The sequence below is a fragment of the Carcharodon carcharias genome (genome assembly GCF_017639515.1).
Source record: "Carcharodon carcharias isolate sCarCar2 chromosome 36 unlocalized genomic scaffold, sCarCar2.pri SUPER_36_unloc_1, whole genome shotgun sequence".
Classification (NCBI taxonomy): domain Eukaryota; kingdom Metazoa; phylum Chordata; class Chondrichthyes; order Lamniformes; family Lamnidae; genus Carcharodon; species Carcharodon carcharias.
This window is the reverse complement of record NW_024470726.1, coordinates 879,395-897,949: the sequence shown is the minus strand read 5'-3', so window position 1 is coordinate 897,949 and position 18,555 is coordinate 879,395. Positions and strand designations below refer to the sequence as shown.

Genomic DNA, 18,555 nt, shown 5'->3' with positions numbered 1-18,555 from the left:
TTTGCCAACCTGGAAAATGACCTGATTTTCTGTTTCCTGTTAGTTAGCCAATCCTCTATTCACGCAAATATATTACCCCCAACACCATGAGCTCATATCTTGTGCAGTAACCTGTTATGTGGCACCTCACCGAATACCTTTTGGAAATCCAAATACACCACATCTACTTGTTCCCCTTTATCCACCCGGTTTGTACAGCCCCAAAAAACCCCAATAAATTAGTCAAACATGATTTCCCTTTCACAAAACCATGCTGAATCTGCCTGATGGTATTATGATTTTCTAAATGTCCTGCTTCTACTTCCTTAATTATGGATTGCAGCATTCTCCCAATGATCGATGTTAGGCTCACTGGCCTATAGTTTCCTGCTGTCCGTCTCCGATGTGACCATCAAGTTACCTGGCTTGTACCTAATCTCACAGTCATAACCTTGAATGTTTATCGAGGGATGTTGCGATCTTGGCGGTGCACTGGTCAATGGTTCGTGCCAAATCATCTCCAGTGACTTGGGGTTGGTCTCTATCGCAGATCTTTTGCTAAATAGATAGGTGTGAAAATGCATGATCCCAAACACTAAAGCTAATGGTTTCCACTCAATGTTGGAGTAGTTGGACTGCGTTACATACAGAGATTTTGAAGCAAGTGCAATTGGTTTACCTTTTTGTAGTGTGCATGCTCCCAGAGCTTTCCGTGAAGCATCTATCTCCAGGGTAGTTGTCTCCCTAAGATCATAAAATTGCAATGTTGATGCTCCTGATAATGATTGTTTCAGTGCTTCGAAGAGGTATTGGTGGTTTCCTGCCACACGAAATGCACATCCTTTCTCAACCATCCCCTCAGCGATGAGGACCTTTAAGCAACATTAGGAATGTACGGAGACAAGAAATTAAAGAGATCTGGACATCATCAAAGTTCGTCCTTATTGTGAGGCGTTGGCATGCCTTTAATACGCTCTATTTTACTTGGATCGGGATACATGCCACCACTGGAATAAATAGAACTGAAGAAATTGATCTGCTGCACATTGAGGTCACATTTCAGACTGGTGAGCGACAATCCTTCGTTACCTGCCACTCGCATCAATCGGTGCAGATTGTGGTCAGGTTCTTGCTTTGTTCTTCCCACAGCAGCAATGTTTGTCGGCGATACAGATGCAATCTGGCACAGTGCATGTCACGCAGTCCGTGCAAGCTTGAAAAGAGATCCTGGCTAACAGATAGCCCGGAAGGAAGTCATTGAAAACAGTATCATCCGAATGGGGTGTGAAGCGTAGTAAGCTCTTTGGACTTCTCCGCAAGATGTACCGACCGGCAGCCATGCTCGGCATCAAGATTCAAGAAGAATTTTGCCCCTGCAAAATCTCTTCTAATGCGGGTATTATGAAAGGCCACAATTTCAAAGCTGTCTTTAAATGTCACAGATTGAGGCTTTCTCACAATGATCTGTCGTTGTTTATAACACGTGATTGAGCGGCACCAATCTGTGTGCTCTTCTAATGACTCCGCCTTTCTCCATTTTGTCTAGATCTACCTACACTTTGTCTTGTATGTAGATGCTGCACTTGTGTGGTGGATCAATTGGCGCACTTGCATTCTCTTGCAAATGTAATGTCGCTGCTCCTTTGAAACCGCCAATTTGGACGAAACATTCTGGAAATCTTGATGTTAAGTTGTGAACTGAGGCATTAGGGGTAGTTTCTGAGGCTGATCTGCATGAGGTGTGATGATACTCAAATACTTACCTTCCGAGGTCAGGAACTCCAGTTCCTGATGTGTCTCGGGCCTTTTGTGCATGTGCCAGCCGGGAAATGGCTGCACATGCGCAGTTCAGGGTTTTCACTTCTTCAGGCTGGGAAACAGCCTTGTGCACCTGAGCAGGAGAAACAACGAAGGACAGACAGCATGAAATGCAGATCGGGTGACCTGAACCAGAGCACCGTTACCAAGGAAGATGTCCCAGGGAGCATGACACAAGGAGGGGCACAGGGAGAGGTCCCAGGTACAAAGACAGGAATCAGAGCGTGGTTCCCAGACATCAAGTTAAAAGCAAGGAGCAGAGCAATAGCCTCCGAGTTAAAGAGGGAGCTGCAAGGAGCAGACCTGAAGCACACTGGGCCCGAGAGAAGCCCTGAAGATCCACGAAGGCAGCTGAAGGTTGGTGGCTCTGCTGTGGGCCGTTGGGGCAAAGGTACCTCTTTGGAGCAGTGGTGTTCTGCTTGGCACAGCCAAAGATCTGAAAGTGTGCTTGTAAGCTATTGTTGGAGTCCACCCAGAAATCCAGGGAAAAGGAATCTCGGAAGATGAGTTTGAAACCTTGTGAGGTGGGCATTGTTGAAGCTGTCCAAGTGGGAGCAACACGTGGAGAGAATTCCAAGGTGAGATCTTCAGACGTGGAAATTGGAAACCTTCTTGAGAAAGACAAGTGTTTCAGCAAGGCTGGTTGGCTCACAATGGGACAAACATCTGGGTGGGTTGTTGAGAAATCCATGGAATCTGCTTTGGTTGCACCTGTAATTTACTTTGGAGTGTGGTATGTCTGACAATAGCTCGTATGTTAGTTCATGTGTACCTCATACTTACCCTAAATACTAGAGTATAAGATAGATATTAAAAATTGTTTTATCTTTCTGAATTTGTATATGTCTGGAAATATATTGCTGGGATGGAAGGAATAGTGTGAGTTTGAATCATTTTCTTGTTTTTGCACTGAGATCTCCCCAGCCTTTTTGCCTGGCGTAATATAGTTCTTTTCTCTTGTTTCATAAATATTTGTGTTAAAAGTTCCTCAGCAGACTCCTGTGAATTTGTTCAGTAACTTTCTTCCATGGTTTCTAAAAAAAAACAGAAGTTAGGAACTATCAAGCCAGGTTTCACTCTGGGATAAAAGCAAAAAACTGCGGCTGCTGGAAATCCAAAACAAAAACAAAAATACCTGGAAAAACTCAGCAGGTCTGGCAGCATCTGCGGAGAGGGACACAGTTAACGTTTCGAGTCTGTATGACTCTTCAACAGAACTAAGAAAAAATAGAAAAGAGGTGAAATATAAGCTGGTTTAAGGGAGGGGGGGTGGTGGGACAGGTAAAGCTGGATATAGGGCCATATCCAGCTGGAGATAACCAAAAGATGTCACAGACAAAAGGACAAAGAGGTGTTGAAGGTGGTGATATTATCTAAGGAATGTGGAATGTGGATAGGTGGAGATTGCCAAAAGATATCACAGACAAAAGGACAAAGAGGGGTTGAAGGTGGTGATATTATCTAAATGAATGTGCTAATTCAGGATAGAAAGCATTAAGGATCTATCAAGTCAGGTTTCACTCTGGGATCTGACTTGTGCAGCATTAACAGCAGCTGGGAATCTTAACAGAGGTCTGACTGATTCCGTGGATTGTCACTAGTGTGAAGTCACGGCGTGCTGGTGGACCTACAATCACTGGGCCTTTAGTCTCCACAATGTAGAGCATCTGTGACACCCAGGATAATCGATTGTACTTGCACTCCAGGACTATGATTGCTATAATGGAATGAGTGAACCGCTGCATGCCAAAAGTTGCGCAGTGGTAGGCTTCTCCATGGCCTTCCACATCTGTGGATACATGCCTTTTAGAATCTGCAGAGGTAGTATTTGGCCCTTGTGTCAATCTTGACCAATAATGAGTAGTCACCAATGTTCTTAGGGCAGATAACTTGAATCTTGGCAAACACTTCGGATGCTGGGACGGTATTTATATATTCCACGAGATTGACCGTTTGAAATGTGTTCATTGCTCTTCATCTCATCCTACACGTCACCGTCATTCCTGGTTTGTCAGTCGGCTCATGTGCATGTTTCTGATGGGATACGGGGTGGTCATCCTTATTGCTTGAATGTACGGCCTGTTTGGATCAGTGCATGGCTGTCTGTAGCTGCATCAGCCTTTGATCTAGGGCACTGCTGCCGCCAATGGCCCTTTCCTGCCACATGCTTTGCAGAATTGTTGAAAAACTAAGCATTTCCTTGGTGCGTGCAGAAGGCTCACACCTTCCACATGTCTCGATAGCTTTGGGTGTTCTAGTGAGTGTGTCAACAATTGGGGTGGCACTCAGGCCCTGTAAGCTCCCTGCACCTGCAAGGATCACTTCACACTTACGTCCATCCTCGAGTGGCTCTTCGATGTTATACTTTTTGGGGTTATCTAGCAGGTCTTTCTGGAAAGCTTCCACTAGGGTGGGTGCGATCCCCAACTCAACAATTCTGTCCGCTAGCTCTGTTGTTTGTAAAATCACAGCCACCTCCCTTTTTCTCTGCATCTGCTGACGAAGGGGGTCTACGGATTCTGTCAGCTGTTGTTGAAATGATATGAACTCCGTTGATGAATATGGAAGTTTAACCTTATTCTGAACCGGTCTTCCAGTGCCCTCCATGTCTTTTGTGGATCCTTTAGCTCTTCTGCTGTTAGTCCTGGTGTGTTCAGCCTGTGTAGACCTTCATTCCCAATCACTAGGCGAATTTTTGTGGCCTGCTTGTCTGGTTCAGACACTCCTGAATCAAGAAACCTCCGTACGCTTTGTAAACATTTTGCATTTGGATAGTGGGTCAGCTGCATCCCAACTCAAACTGGGGAATTTTGTAGACATTTTGACAATATCTCTTTAACCTTCCTGCTGTGATAGTACCTGACATAAGTATCGCTGTAGCCACTTTTGCACATTTTTCCAAAGCTCCACCCATTATAATCGCAACTTCCTCTGACTCGATTTTATAAGAGTTTTGAGTGGGTTTTTTTTTTTGCTTGACTCTCCCTCGGTCGCTATCGATCTGGCCCACACCCTGGTTACTCGCCAGTCCCGAATGAGCTGACCGGGTGCTGATCCTCTCGACACAATGTCCCACTCGCCACAAGGAGACCTGTCTGCTGACCAGCTCTATCTTGGGCACTGTGCCTTCAAAGCTATTCCATGCAGTCAGCGTGCTGCATTCTCAACACATGCTGTGAACTCGTTGCAGTCTGACCAAAACGACGAGGGTCGTATCACACCATGTATGTAGCACAATCTAAGAGGGTTCACCAAGTTGCATCAGTACTTAATCTGGCTGCCAGGCTGTTTGACCACCGCTGAACACCATGTCATGTTTTCATAATGATGTGGAACCACCAATCACTCAAGGGATTGGGTAAACATGTTGTCAGTTCATCTATTTAGATGAGGCACATGGGAACATTTATGCAAAGGTAGAAAGCTTGAAGACATCGGCAGCAGGGCTATGCGTGCAATGTTTTGCTCACAGGCCAAAGTGAAACTGAGACTGGATGACATGACACACTTCCCTTTGAGTGATGGCATGCTGCTATCCCTTAACGGCATATTACAACATGGACTAGCACTGGAGCGCCAGCCTAGATTTTTGCTCAAGCCTATGCAGTCAAATTTGAACCCATAACTTTCTGACTCAGCGATAAGAGTACTACGCGGCGAGTCACGGCTGATACAACTCAATGAAGCTGTCCATGTTGTAATATGCCGTTAAGGGATAGCAGCATGCCATCACTCAAAGGGAAGTGTGTCATGTCATCCAGTCTCAGTTTCACTTTGGCCTGTGAGCAAAACACTGCATGTATAGCCCTGCTGCCGATGTCTTCAAGCTAGGTGAAGGAGGAGAAAGAACATTGGTAGTGAGACAAAGTGTAATTATTAAATATAGCCCATAGGATTAATGTTGGGGTTTGATTCACTCTGTTAATCATGATTTTTTTTCTAACGCCTTACCTGCAAATTTTACAGATTCCAGGTGACTCAGTATATTTTCGTAAGCTGGGTTTTTTAATTCCCCGACCTTTATTGAATAAAAAAATTCATACATATTAATATTAGCTATCCCACGGTGTTTTGACGCAGTTTTTTCTTAATGGCTGTGAATAGTGATGCCACAAGTTCCAGCCAGAATGGTGAAGATTGGGTAACGCTCCCTTGAATCATCCTGGAGACTGCTGTAAATGACTGTGATTGATTTTGTGTTATGTAACTATCCGACACACTCTGCTGGATAAATAAGCTTTTATCAGGAAACTCTGTTTGCTCAGTAAATGGACTCTGTTTTTGCTATCAAATAGACTATGTTTTCTGTTTGCTACAAAACAGACTCTGTTTGCTCTTTACTATAAAATAGACTGTTTTCTGTTTGTTATAAGCCAGACTCTGCCCTTTGCTATAAAATAGACTGTTTTCTGTTTGCTACAAAACAGACTCTGTTTGCTCTTTACTATAAAATAGACTGTTTTCTGTTTGTTATAAGCCAGACTCTGTTTGCTCCTTGCTATAAAATAGACTGTTTTCTGTTTGTTATAAAACAGACCCTGTTTGCTCTTTGCTATAAAATTGACTCTGTTTTCTGTTTGTTATAAAACACATTCTGTTTGCTCTTTGCTATAAAATAGACTCTGTTTTCTGTTTGTTATAAAACACACTCTGCTCTTTGCTATAAAGTAGACTCTGTTTTCTGTTTGTTATAAAACACACTCTGCTCTTTGCTATAAAATAGACTGTTTTCTGTTTGTTATAAAACACACTCTGTTTGCTCTTTGCTATAAAATAGACTCTGTTTTCTGTTTGTTATAAAACACACTCTGCTCTTTGCTATAAAATAGACTCTGTTTTCATTTTTTTAATTATTATTCACGGGATGTGGGCATCACTGGCTGGGCCAGCATTTATTGCACATCCCTAGTTACCCTTGAGAAGGTGGCGGTGAGCTACCTTCTTGAACCACTGCAGTCCATGTGGTGTAGGTACACCCACAGTGCTGTTAAGGAAGGAGTTCCAGGATCTTGACCCAGCGACAATGAAGGAACAGCTGATATATTTCCAAGTCAGGATGGTAAGTGACTTGGAGGGGAACTTCCAGGTGGTGGTGTTCCCATCTATCTGCTGCCCTTGTCCTTCTAGATGGTATTGTAGTGGGTTTGGAAGGTGCTGTCAAAGGAGCCTTGGTGAATTCCTGCAGTACATTTTCTAAATAGTACACACTGCTGCTACTGTGCATCGGTGGTGGAGGGAGCGAATGTTTGTGAATGGGGTGCCAATCAAGCGGGGCTGCTTTGTCCTGAATGGCGTCAAGTTTCTTGAGTGTTGTGGGAGCTGCACCTATCCAGGCAAGCGGAGAGTATTCCATCACACTCCTGACTTGTGCCTTGTAGATAGTGGACAGGCTTTGGGGAGTCAGGAGTTGCGTTACTCATCGCAGGATTCCGAGCCTCTGACTTGCTCTTGTAGCCACAGTATTTATATGGCTGGTCCAATTCAGCTATAAAACAGACTCTGTTTGCTCTTTGCTATAAAATAGACTCTGATTGCTGTTCACTCAGTAAATAGACTCTGTTTTCTGGTTGCTATAAAATAGACTCTGTTTGTTGTTTGCTCAGTAAATAGTCTGCTGTTTGCTAACAAATACACTCTGTTTTCTTAAGATAAAAGCAAAACACTGGATGCTGGCAATCTGAAATAAAAACAGAAAATGCTGGAAAGACTCAGCAGCTCTGCAGCATTTGCGATCAGAAAACAGAGTTAAGGTTTCAAATCCATATGACTTCTTCAGAGCTAAAGAGAAATAGAAATGTGATGGATATTATACTGTTTAAGAGGAAGCAGAGCAGGTGGAACAAAATAGAAGGTCAGTGATAAGTGGGAGCTCAGATGTCATGGACACAAGATGAAGGGAGTGTTAACGGTAATGGTAAAGACTAAAGAAGGTGCTGATAATGACATAAGTGGCATTACTGAGTAAATAGACTCTGTCCTCTGTTTGTGTTATGAAACTATTCCACACTCTCTGTTGGATAAATAAGCCTGCTTTCATCAAGAGACTCTGCTCAGGAAATAGACTCTGTTTTTGCTATAAAATAGACTGTTTTCTGTTTGCTATAAAATAAACTGTTTGCTGTCTGCTCAGTAAATAGACCCTGTTTGCTGTTTGTTATAAAATAGATTGTTTGCTGTTTGCTATAAAATAGACTGTTTGCTGTCTGCTCAGTAAATAGACTCTGTTTGCTGTTTGTTATAAAATAGATTGTTTGCTGTTTGCTATAAAATAGACTGTTTGCTGTCTGCTCAGTAAATAGACTCTGCTGTTTGTTATAAAATAGATTGTTTGCTGTTTGCTATAAAATAGACTGTATGCTGCCTGCTCAGTAAATAGACTCTGTTTGCTGTTTGTTATAAAATAGATTGTTTGCAATATAATAGACTCTGTTTGCTGTTTGTTCAGTAAATAGACTCTGCTAGAAAATAGACACTGTTTGCATCCAAGTAAATGATTGGCATACTGGGGTCACTCCATATACAAGATAGCGATGGAGCTAGGGGGAACCAAACTTCAGAAAGTAGTACCAACGACTGGCCAGAGGTTGGAGCTACGTTGTTACACACACCTGTTTACATACAGGATTTCCATTCTAGGCATAGCCAAGGCTCAATGTTGAAGATGAGCAAAGATCCTGACAAAAAAAGTTGGACATGAGCTGGATCAAGACTTTCCCAAATGCCTCACCTCCATCAGAATTCCCAGAACCACCAATCCATCTTCCTTGCTCATGGCCTCCTTCACATTCAGGTATTTCTCCGAGTTGTAGTGAACGACGTGAAGCTGGAAAATATCAAACCGGCCATTAACTCACACTGCCCCACTGTGGCTGTCGCTCGTGTCGGTGGCTGGTGTTGGTCCAACATTGGATGCAGTGCCTATCACTAGGGGCTTCATGGCACCACAGCCTAGCACTTGAGTACCTGGATATTCGACTAAGGAGGGCATCACAACCGAGTCTGACCTCAACAGCTGCACAAGGGGCAGTTAGCTATCGGGCTGGGCACCTCCCTAACCCAGGGTCACCAAGGTCAAAGTTAACGCCGGGAGGCAGAAATGCGGGTTGATTTGGATGGCTCAGAGTAAATTTGGTGCTTGCATTTATATCACACCTTAACTTTTCAAGATCTCTACATTACTCAGACTCTGGCCACTCAGCGCTCTGCAGAAGAGTCAGGCAGACTCGAAACGTTAACTCTGTTTCTCTCTCCACAGATGCGGCCAGACCTGCTGAGTTTTTCCAGCATTTTCTGTTTTTATACACTATTCGTGACTGGATGAGGCAAGAATGCAGAGTTTAGATCTCATCTATTGGCGGTGGGATCGCTTAGCTCCGCCTCCACTGTTTGGCACGCAAGTAGGCATTTGTTGTAACTTCACCAGGTTGACACCTCATTTTTAGGTTTGCCCAGTGTTGTTCCTGACATGCTCTCCTGCACTCTTCATTGAACCAGGGGGTTGACCCCCTGGCTTGATGGTAATGGTAGAGTGGGGGATATGCCAGGCCTTGAGGTTACAGATTGTGTTTGAGTACAATTTGGCTGCTGCTGGTGACCCACAGCGCCTCATGGATGCCCAGTCTTGAGTTGCTAGATCTGTTTGAAATCTATCCTATCTAGCACGGTGGTAGCGCCACACAACACGATGGAGGGTATCCTCATTGTGAAGGTGGGACTTCGTCTCCGCAAGGACTATGCAGTGGTCACTCCTACCGATACTGTCATGGACAGATACATCTGCAGCAGGCAGGCTGGTGAGGACAAGGTCAAGTAGATTCTTCCCCTTTGTTGGTTCCCTCATCTCCTGTCACTTAAATCTCCTTTTGCAGCTCAACATCACATTTTGTCTGATTTAATATCGTTTTAAGAAGGAACTTCACAGGGGAGTGGTCAGAAGCTGTTTTCCCTGGCTGTAGAGTGTCAAACTAGGGTCACACTCTCAGGATAAGGGGTCGGCGATTTTGGCCTGAGATGCGGAGAAATTCTTAACTCAGAGTATTGTGAATCTTTGGAATTCTCTATCCCAGAGGGTTGTGGATGCTCAGTTGTTGAGTAGATTCAAGATGGAAATGGATAGATTTTTGGACACTAAGGGATCAAGGGATATGGAGACAGGGAAGGGAAATGGAGTTGAGTTAGAAGGTCGTCCATGTTGTTATTGAATGGTACAGCAGGCTTCGAGGGGCTGAATAGCCTCCTTTTTCTCCTAATTCTTGTGTTCTAATCAGTAATATTTGACACTGATTCATCTTATGCAATATTAAGACAAACACATGGCCCAAAAGATTGGTTTAAAGGAGCATCTTAAAGAGGAGAGGAGGGACTGAAGGAGAGGGTTTATGGAAGGAATTTCAGAGATTAGGGCACAGGCAGCTGATGGAACGGCCACCATTGCTGGAACGATGGAAACCGGGATGGACTAGAGGCTGGAATTAGAGGAGTGCAGAGATCTTGGAGAGTTGTAGGGGCTGGAGGAAGGTCACAGAGATAGGGAGGGGTGTAGGGGCTGGAGGAGGTTACAGAGATAGGGAGGAGTGTAGGGGCTGGGGGAGGCTACAGAGATAGGGAGGGGTGTAGGGGCTGGAGGAGGTTACAGAGATAGAAAGGGGTGTAGGGGCTGGAGGAGGTTACAGAGATTGGGAGGGGTGTAGGGGCTAGAGGAGGTTACAGAGATAGGGAGGGGTGTAGGGGCTGGAGGAGGTTACAGAGATAGCGAGGGATGTAGGGGCTGGAGGAGATTACAGAGATAGGGAGGGTTGTAGGGACTGGAGGAGGTTACAGAGATAGGGAGGGGTGTAGGGGTTGGAGTAGGTTACAGAGATAGGGAGGGGTGTAGGGTCTGGAGGAGGTTACAAAGATAGGGAGGGGTGTAGGGGCTGGAGGAGGTTACAGAGATAGGGAGGGTTGTAGGGACTGGAGGAGGTTACAGAGATAGGGAGGGGTGTAGGGACTGGAGGAGGTTACAGAGATAGGGAGGGGTGTAGGGGCTGGAGGAGGTTACAGAGATAGGGAGGGGTGTAGGGGCTGGAGGAGGTTACAGAGATAGGGAGGGGTGTAGGGTCTGGAGGAGGTTACAGAGATAGGGAGGGGTGTAGGGGCTGGAGGAGGTTACAGAGATAGGGAGGGTTGTAGGGACTGGAGGAATTTACAGAGACAGGGAGGGGTGTAGAGACTGGAGGAGATTACAGAGATAGGGAGGGTTGTAGGGGCTGGAGGACGTTACAGAGATAGGGAGGGGTGTAGGGGCTGGAGGAGGTTACAGAGATAGGGAGGGGTGTAGGGGCTGGAGGGGTTACAGAGATAGGGAGGGGTGTAGGGGCTGGAGGAGGTTACAGAGAGAGGGTGGGGTGTAGGGGCTGGAGGAGGTTACAGAGATAGGGAGGGGTGTAAGGATTGAAGGAGGTTACAAAGATAGGGAGGGTTGTAGGGATTGGAAGAGGTTACAGAGATAGGGAGGGTTGTAGGGATTGGAGGAGGTTACAGAGGTAGGGAGGGGTGTAGGGATTGGAGGAGGTTACAGAGATAGGGAGGGGTGTAGGGGCTGGAGGTGGTTACAGAGATAGGGAGGGGTGTAGGGATTGGAGGAGGTTACAGAGATAGGGAGGGGTGTAGGGATTGTAAGAGGTTACAGAGATAGGGAGGAGATGGGCGAGTCCACGGAGGGATTTGAACTCGAGGCTGAGAATTTATAAATGGAGTTGTTGCTGAATGGAAATCAGTGTAAGTCAGCGAACACAGCGAGTGGAGGGTGTGCAGGACGGGGCACGGGTTAGGATTCGGTGGCGGAGCAGAGCGGGGGAGCAGGGTTTTGGACAAGCTGAAGTTTATGATGGGTGGAAGATGGAAGGCCGGTCTGGGGAGCGTTGGAATATTCAGATCTGGAATGTAGCTGAGACATGGGTGAGCGTTCTGGCAGTCAGTGTGCTGAGCAAGGGCCACAGATGGACGACACTATGGTGGGCAAAATGGGACGAAGGAACCAAAATCTGTGTTAGCCCTCCTTGCTGTGGCTCTTACCTCAGCATGCGCACTGTGTCCGTCCACTTGATGTTCTGATCCCTCTGTTGCTGTGAGGCTCCCCCAGTGGAAGTGCAGTTGCACGGCTGTGTAAGGTTGGGACAAGCTGCTTATAGACATGGTGGAGGGTAGAGTCAGCTGCACTGTGCGGGGGAGGAACAGAGACACACAGCTTGTTAACACTAGCATCGGAGGAACAAGTGATTATATAGGTCATGCCTCACTCCCATCAACCAGCTCGCCCCGTATCCTACCCATCATCGACTCCTGGGCACCAGCCCCCATTGTTGCTTCATAACTATTCACATTATCTCTACCTTCTCCCTCCTCAGATGCTGCCAGACCTGCTCAGTATTTCCATTTTTATTACCCCTGGATGTTGGTTGAGCTGCATTGGCTCACATTCCCTCATTCTACAATAAATTCCTATCCTTGTTTTCAAATCCCCTCGTGGCCTCCTCAGACACCCTGCACCCCCCACGCCCCCCCCCCCCTCTTCCAGTCCCTACACCCCTCCCTATCTCTGTAACCTCCTCCAGCCCCTACACCCCTCCCTATCTCTGTAACCTCCTCCAGCCCCTACACCCCTCCCTATCTCTGCAACGTTCTCCAGCCCCTACACCCCTCCCTATCTCTGTAACCTCCCCCAGCCCCTACACACCTCCCTATCTCTGTCACCTCCTCCAGACCCTACACCCCTCCCTATCTCTGTAACCTCCTCCAGCCCCTACACCCCTCCCTATCTCTGTAACCTCCTCCAGCCCCTACACACCTCCCTATCTCTGTCACCTCCTCCAGCCCCTACACCCCTCCCTATCTCTGTAACCTCCTCCAGCCCCTACACACCTCCCTATCTCTGTCACCTCCTCCAGCCCCTACACCCCTCCCTATCTCTGCAACTTCTCCAGCCCTTACCCCCCTCCCCATCTCTGTAATCTCCTCCAGCCCCTACACCCCTCCCTATCTCTGCAATTTCTCCAGCCCCTACCCCCCTCCCTATCTCTGTAACCTCCTCCAGCCCCTACACCCCTCCCTATCTCTGCAACTTCTCCAGCCCCTACCCCCCTCCCTATCTCTGTAACATCCTGCAGCCCCTACACCCCTCCCTATCTCTGTAACCTCCTGCAGCTCCTACGCTCAGCATTGCAGAGGGACCATACTCCAGCCAAGCGTCAGCACTTCGTGGGCAACAATAAAGACGAGCGAAATGATTTCGGGATCTGGCAGGCTGTTCTGACACCATGCTTACCTGTGTGACCATTATTGGAGAGTGTGAACAAGTTGCTGTCGGGTTTACTGTATCCCTCTAATTGGATTGGTCTCAGGGAGGGGTCATACCTAACAACCTCTGTCTCAACATCGATAGGGGACTGGGATCCTTTCCCACAGTGAAAATGTCCCTTCTTCCAGTTTTCCGGACCATGGGGGCCTGGATTAAATGGAATAAATAACATTGTCAGGATTATGGGAATCTATCCCAGGTTAATTTAAACCCGGAGACTGCTTTCACCTGCTCTCGATCTTAAAGCTCGCACCAAGTCCCATTCATCCATCAGCCCCTGCGCTCTCTGATCTATACTGGCTCCCGTTCAACACATCCATTTTAAAATTCTTCATCCTGCTTTTGAATACATGCCCTGACCTCGTCCCCCTCCCTAACTCTGTAACCTCCTCCAGCCCCAACACCCCTCTCTATCTCTGTAACCGCCTCCAGCCCCTACACCCCTCCCTATCTGTAACCTCCTCCAGCCCCTACACCCCTCCCTTTCTCTGTAACCTCCTCCAGCCCCTACACCCCTCCCTATCTGTAACCTCCTCCAGCCCCTACACCCCTCCCTATCTCTGTAACCTCCTCCAGTCCCTACACCCCTCCCTAACTCTATAACCTCCTCCAGCCCCTACACCCCTCTCTATCTCTGTAACCTCCTCCAGCCCCTACACCCCTCCCTATCTCTGTAACCTCCTCCAGCCCCGACAACCCTCCGAGATCTCTGCACTCCTCTAATTCTGGCCTCTTGCCCATCTCCCAATTCCCATCGCTCCACCATTGGCGGCCGTGCCTTCTGTTGCCTGGGGCCCTGAGCTCTGGAATTCCCTCCCTAAACCTCTCCGCCTCTCTCTCTCTCTCTCTCTCTCTCTCTCTCTCACTCCTCCTTTAAGACGTTCCCTAAAACCGACCACTTTGACCGAGCTTTTAGTTGCCTGTTCCTAATGTCTCATTGTGTGGCTTGGTTGCATTATCTGTTATATTTCCCCTGTGAAGCACCTCTATATGTTTTACAAAGTTAGAGGTGCTATATAAATGCCACTGGTTCTTGTTGGTTGAAAGGTCTCTGAATTCCAGCCAGGCTTATTTGGCCTAGGATGTGGAGGGGGTGAACTCACACATTATCACTGTCCAGTAACCACCCTCCTGAAATACACAGGCAGGTGAGAACAGGATGGGACTCAGCTCTGAGCAGCGCAGAGAGTCATGACGAGAACTGGCAAAAACCTCATTGTACCAATCAAACACTCCCAGGACAGGTACAGCACGGGGTTAGATACAGAGTAAATCTCCCCCGATACTGTCAGCATCAAACACTCCCAGGACAGGTACAGCACGGGGCTAGATACAGAGTAAAGCTCCCTCTACACTGTCCGCATCAAACACTCCCAGGACAGGTACAGCACAGGGTTAGATACTGACTAAAGCTCCCTCTACACTGTCCCCATCAAACACTCCCAGGACAGGTACAGCACGGGGTTAGATACAGAGTAAAGCTCCCTCTACACTGTCCCCATCAAACACTCCCAGGACAGGTACAGCATGGGGTTAGATACAGAGTAAAGCTCCCTCTACACTGTCCCCATCAAACACTCACAGGACAGGTACAGCTCGGGTTTAGATACAGAGTAAAGCTCCCTCTACACTGTCCCCATCAAACACTCCCAGGACAGGTACAGCACGGGGTTAGATACAGAGTAAAGCTTCCTCTACACTGTCCCCATCAAACACTCCCAGGACAGGGACAGCACGGGGTTAGATACAGAGTAAAGCTCTCTCTACACTGTCCCCATCAAACACTTCCAGGACAGGTACAGCATGGGGTGAGATACAGAGTAAAGCTCCCTCTACACTGTCCCCATCAAACACTCCCAGGACAGATACAGCACGGGGGTTAGTTACAGAGAAAAGAATGGACGTGAGTGTGATCTACAAGAGCACGATTGGACGGTGACAGAGGTCGGAGCCGACGCTTCAATTTCCTCTCAGGCAGGGGCACATTGCAGGAAGGTTATAGAAAGGGAATAGGAGTGAAAACCCTGTTTGGAAAAGACTTACCCTCGTACGACCACTGGGAACCTGCAGAGGAAAAGAAAACAGATTAGATATAAACTGATTGAGTGAGAATCTACAGTGCAGAAACAGGCCATTCGGCCTCTCTGCTCCATGCTAGCATTATTGCTCCACATGAGTCTCTGCCCAACCCCTCTCCATCTCATCCTATCCCTCAGGGAGTGTACCACGCCAGTGCAGTCCAGCGTGTGCTCAGTAGACTAAGTGCTACAACACACATTGCTATCCACCCTCCACCAGTCCTCACGCCTATCCCTCATCCCTAGTAATTCATTCTTACTTGTGCTTCTTAGTTTTATCTACTGGTCTGGCCTTTTGCAATTTTGTAGGTCTGCAGGTTTATAATGGACTGTGGCTTCACAGCTCCAACAAGAGAGAATCTAACTATCTCCCCTTGACATTCAATGGCATTACCTCACTGAACCCCCACTATCAACATCCTGGGGGTTACCATTGGCCAGAGACTGAACTGGACCAGCCATATAAATACTGTGGCTACAAGAGCAGGTCAGAGGCTGGGAATCCTGCAGAGAGTAATTCACCTCGTGACTCCCCAAAGCCTGTCCACCATCTACAAGGCACAAGTCAGGAGTGTGATGGAATACTCCCCACTTGCCTGGATGAGTGCAGCTCCCACAACACTCAAGAAGCTCGACACCATCCAGGACAAAGCAGCCCCGCTCGATTGGCATCCCATCCACAAACATTCACATCCCCCCATCACTGATACACAGTAGTAGCAGTGTGTGTACCATCTACAAGATGCACTGCAGCAACTCACCAAGGCTCCTTTGACAGCACCTTCCAAACCCATGACCTCTACCACCTTGAAGGACAAGGGCAGCAGACACAAGGGAACACCACCACCTGGAAGTTCCCCTCCAAGCCACTCACCATCCTGACTTGGAAATATATCGGCCGTTCCCTCATTGTCGCTGGGTCAAAATCCTGGAACTCCCTCCCTAACAGCACGGTGGGTGTAACCACACCACACCGACAACAGTGGTTCAAGAAGACGGCTCACCATCAATTCTCAAGGGGCAATTAGGGATGGGCAATAAATACTGTCCCTGTCAGCTTTAGGTTAATGGTGTTCGGCAGAGCGAGGGTTCATGTGGAGCTGCTGAACAGTACCAGCCCCAGTTTGATGCAGTGTTATGAAATCCATTGATCTGCAGGTCCCTGGGTGTTAACTTAGCAATCTGTGGAGATTGTAACATTTAAGGTACAGGATGTTTCAATGCTTGTTACATTAATTCCTGCCTAGTAACAAGGGTGGGACCCTCTGGGAGCATTTTGATAGGTCTCCAGATCAGTTCAAGGGTCAATGAACTGTTCTTTTTGAGGCAGTCAGTTTCAGGAGAGTCAGGAGTAGGGGGTAGAAACTCTATGCAGCCAAAGTACTGCTGTGTAGTTCTGAGGAGCTGAGAAGAGGGCTCAGTGGAGGCCCTGGTTACCGATAGAGGAAGGCCTCGGAGGCATATATAGCTGGATACAGCCGGGAGACAGGAGATTGAAGAAACTCATGGGCAGTTCCAGCCCAGTGAAGCTAACTGTCTATCAAAGAGCTGGAACTAGGCCAGTAAGTAGAGGCTGAAGTGCAGATCTAAAGAGAAGGAATCTCGGAAGGCGAGATTGAAACCCTGTGAGGTGGGCCATTGTTAAAGCCGTCTGAGTGGGAGCGACATTTGGAGAAAATTCCAAAGCGGAGATCTTCGAAGGTAAAGCTGGGAATGCCCTGTGAGGCAGGCTTTCGATGAGATTGTTTGACTTGGTGTTCACTGACATCTGGGTGGGTTCTTGAAAAATCCATGGACTCTGTCTTGGTTGCATCTGTCATTTACTCTATAGAGTGGTGAGTCCGACCACAGTTGGTCTGTTAATTCACACGTACCTCATACTTACTCTGAATGTTAGAGGACAAGATACACATTGCGAATTGTTTTATCTTTCTGAACTTGCATAGTAAAGTTTGTTATTGTTTGTTTAAAACATGTGGAGTCTTATGGCTTAATCCCAAAAGCAGTTGTCTTGAATCTCAAACTTCATCTACTATAAACAAAATGTTCTTGGCCCGTAACCATATCTCCCCATTCCCCCCACCATACGTCCCAGGGTCTGGCCAAGGATCATAACAAGAGTGGTAACAACTTGGTGGTGGCTAAATTAATGCACCCAGAACCTCAGGGTAGATGGAGCAGCTGAGAAACGAAAGAAACTGAAGTCTGACCTGAGAGAAGTGCACCTAAACTGAAGACACATTTGGAGAATGCCTCAAAAATGAGAATTGAGGACACAGTTGGAGGCTGCCTAAATAGAAAGCTCCATTGCAGATGTGGAGACTGAAGCACTGCACCAGCGCATGTGGAAGTCCAACACCAGACCTGATCAAAAAGGGCAGAGTCAAGGTTCCTGCATTGGTCATAAAAAAGGCTGAGCAAATTTAAAAAAAACAAATGGAATAAAAAGGTGAAACACGAACAAAGAGGACTCTGCAGTGTAGACGAAAAGCTAGATCTGAATGCAAGCAGAACCAACGGGCCTGGCCAAATCACAAGAAGGGTGAGCAAAAAAAAAACACAGTTAAAAAAAAAGCTGAATTTACCTCTTCAAATAGGCACGGCACATCCAGGGCTCAGCGACAAGAGAGCTCCACAAAGGGGTCCACAGCCGGCACCAGAACAATAGGTGGCCGGGCTGCACCAAAGGAAGAGAAGGTTTTCAAACAAAACCTGCAGAGTTTACTCCCTGGCTTCTTGTTGTTAAGAAAAAAGTTTCTGCAGGGTTAACAGTTCATAACTTTTTAAAAAAGGGGCCCCCGATCACAGCGGGAGCCCGCTGAAACTGACGAAGTGCGGGAAGAAGCACAGAGAGAGAAAAAATGGCAGCCGTGGGACCATCTTATGGGAAACAGCAATGGATAGCAAATTAAAACTACCTAACCAGTTTAGGCTAAGGCAAGGGCCACACACCAGACCCAAACTTGGGAGTCTGGGAATTTTGAAATTGTCGGAGTGCAGCAGGACTAAGTAAGAAATCAGAAGTACGAGTTAATACATTTTTATACTTGTTTGGTGCATTTGCGGCTGACTTAATCCTAACCCAAGGTATAGATGAATCCTCAACCACATTTGGTGAGATATTAAAAGCCTTTGACAAATATTTTAAACTCCAAGTTGTGGAGAGTGCAGACCCTAAAAGATGGTTTAGCACATCCCCAATAAAGCACCAAAGTGGCCAGATGACTCCAGAGCAAGGGAGACAGACGACCCCAGAGTGAAGGAGACAGAGGACCCCAGGCTGAGGGAGACAATATGAGGGTTGGAGGGGAGGAATGGGGGGGGGTGGTTTGGGGGAGAGGG

The 18,555-nt window shown here is 47.1% G+C and overlaps 1 protein-coding gene across 1 annotated transcript in view; it reads right to left on the bottom strand.

The window, feature by feature from the left end:
* The window catches only part of LOC121274315 (carbonic anhydrase 14-like), a gene marked incomplete at its 5' end in the record, with an annotated part of 54,869 nt that overhangs the window by 10,041 nt on the left and 26,273 nt on the right, over positions 1–18,555 (bottom strand). The window contains 5 exons of the mRNA XM_041181558.1: positions 5,749–5,815; positions 8,525–8,620; positions 11,854–11,996; positions 13,103–13,282; positions 15,179–15,199. Of these exons, the coding sequence (XP_041037492.1) occupies positions 5,749–5,815; positions 8,525–8,620; positions 11,854–11,996; positions 13,103–13,282; positions 15,179–15,199 (507 nt within the window). The remainder of the gene's footprint in view (positions 1–5,748; positions 5,816–8,524; positions 8,621–11,853; positions 11,997–13,102; positions 13,283–15,178; positions 15,200–18,555) is intronic.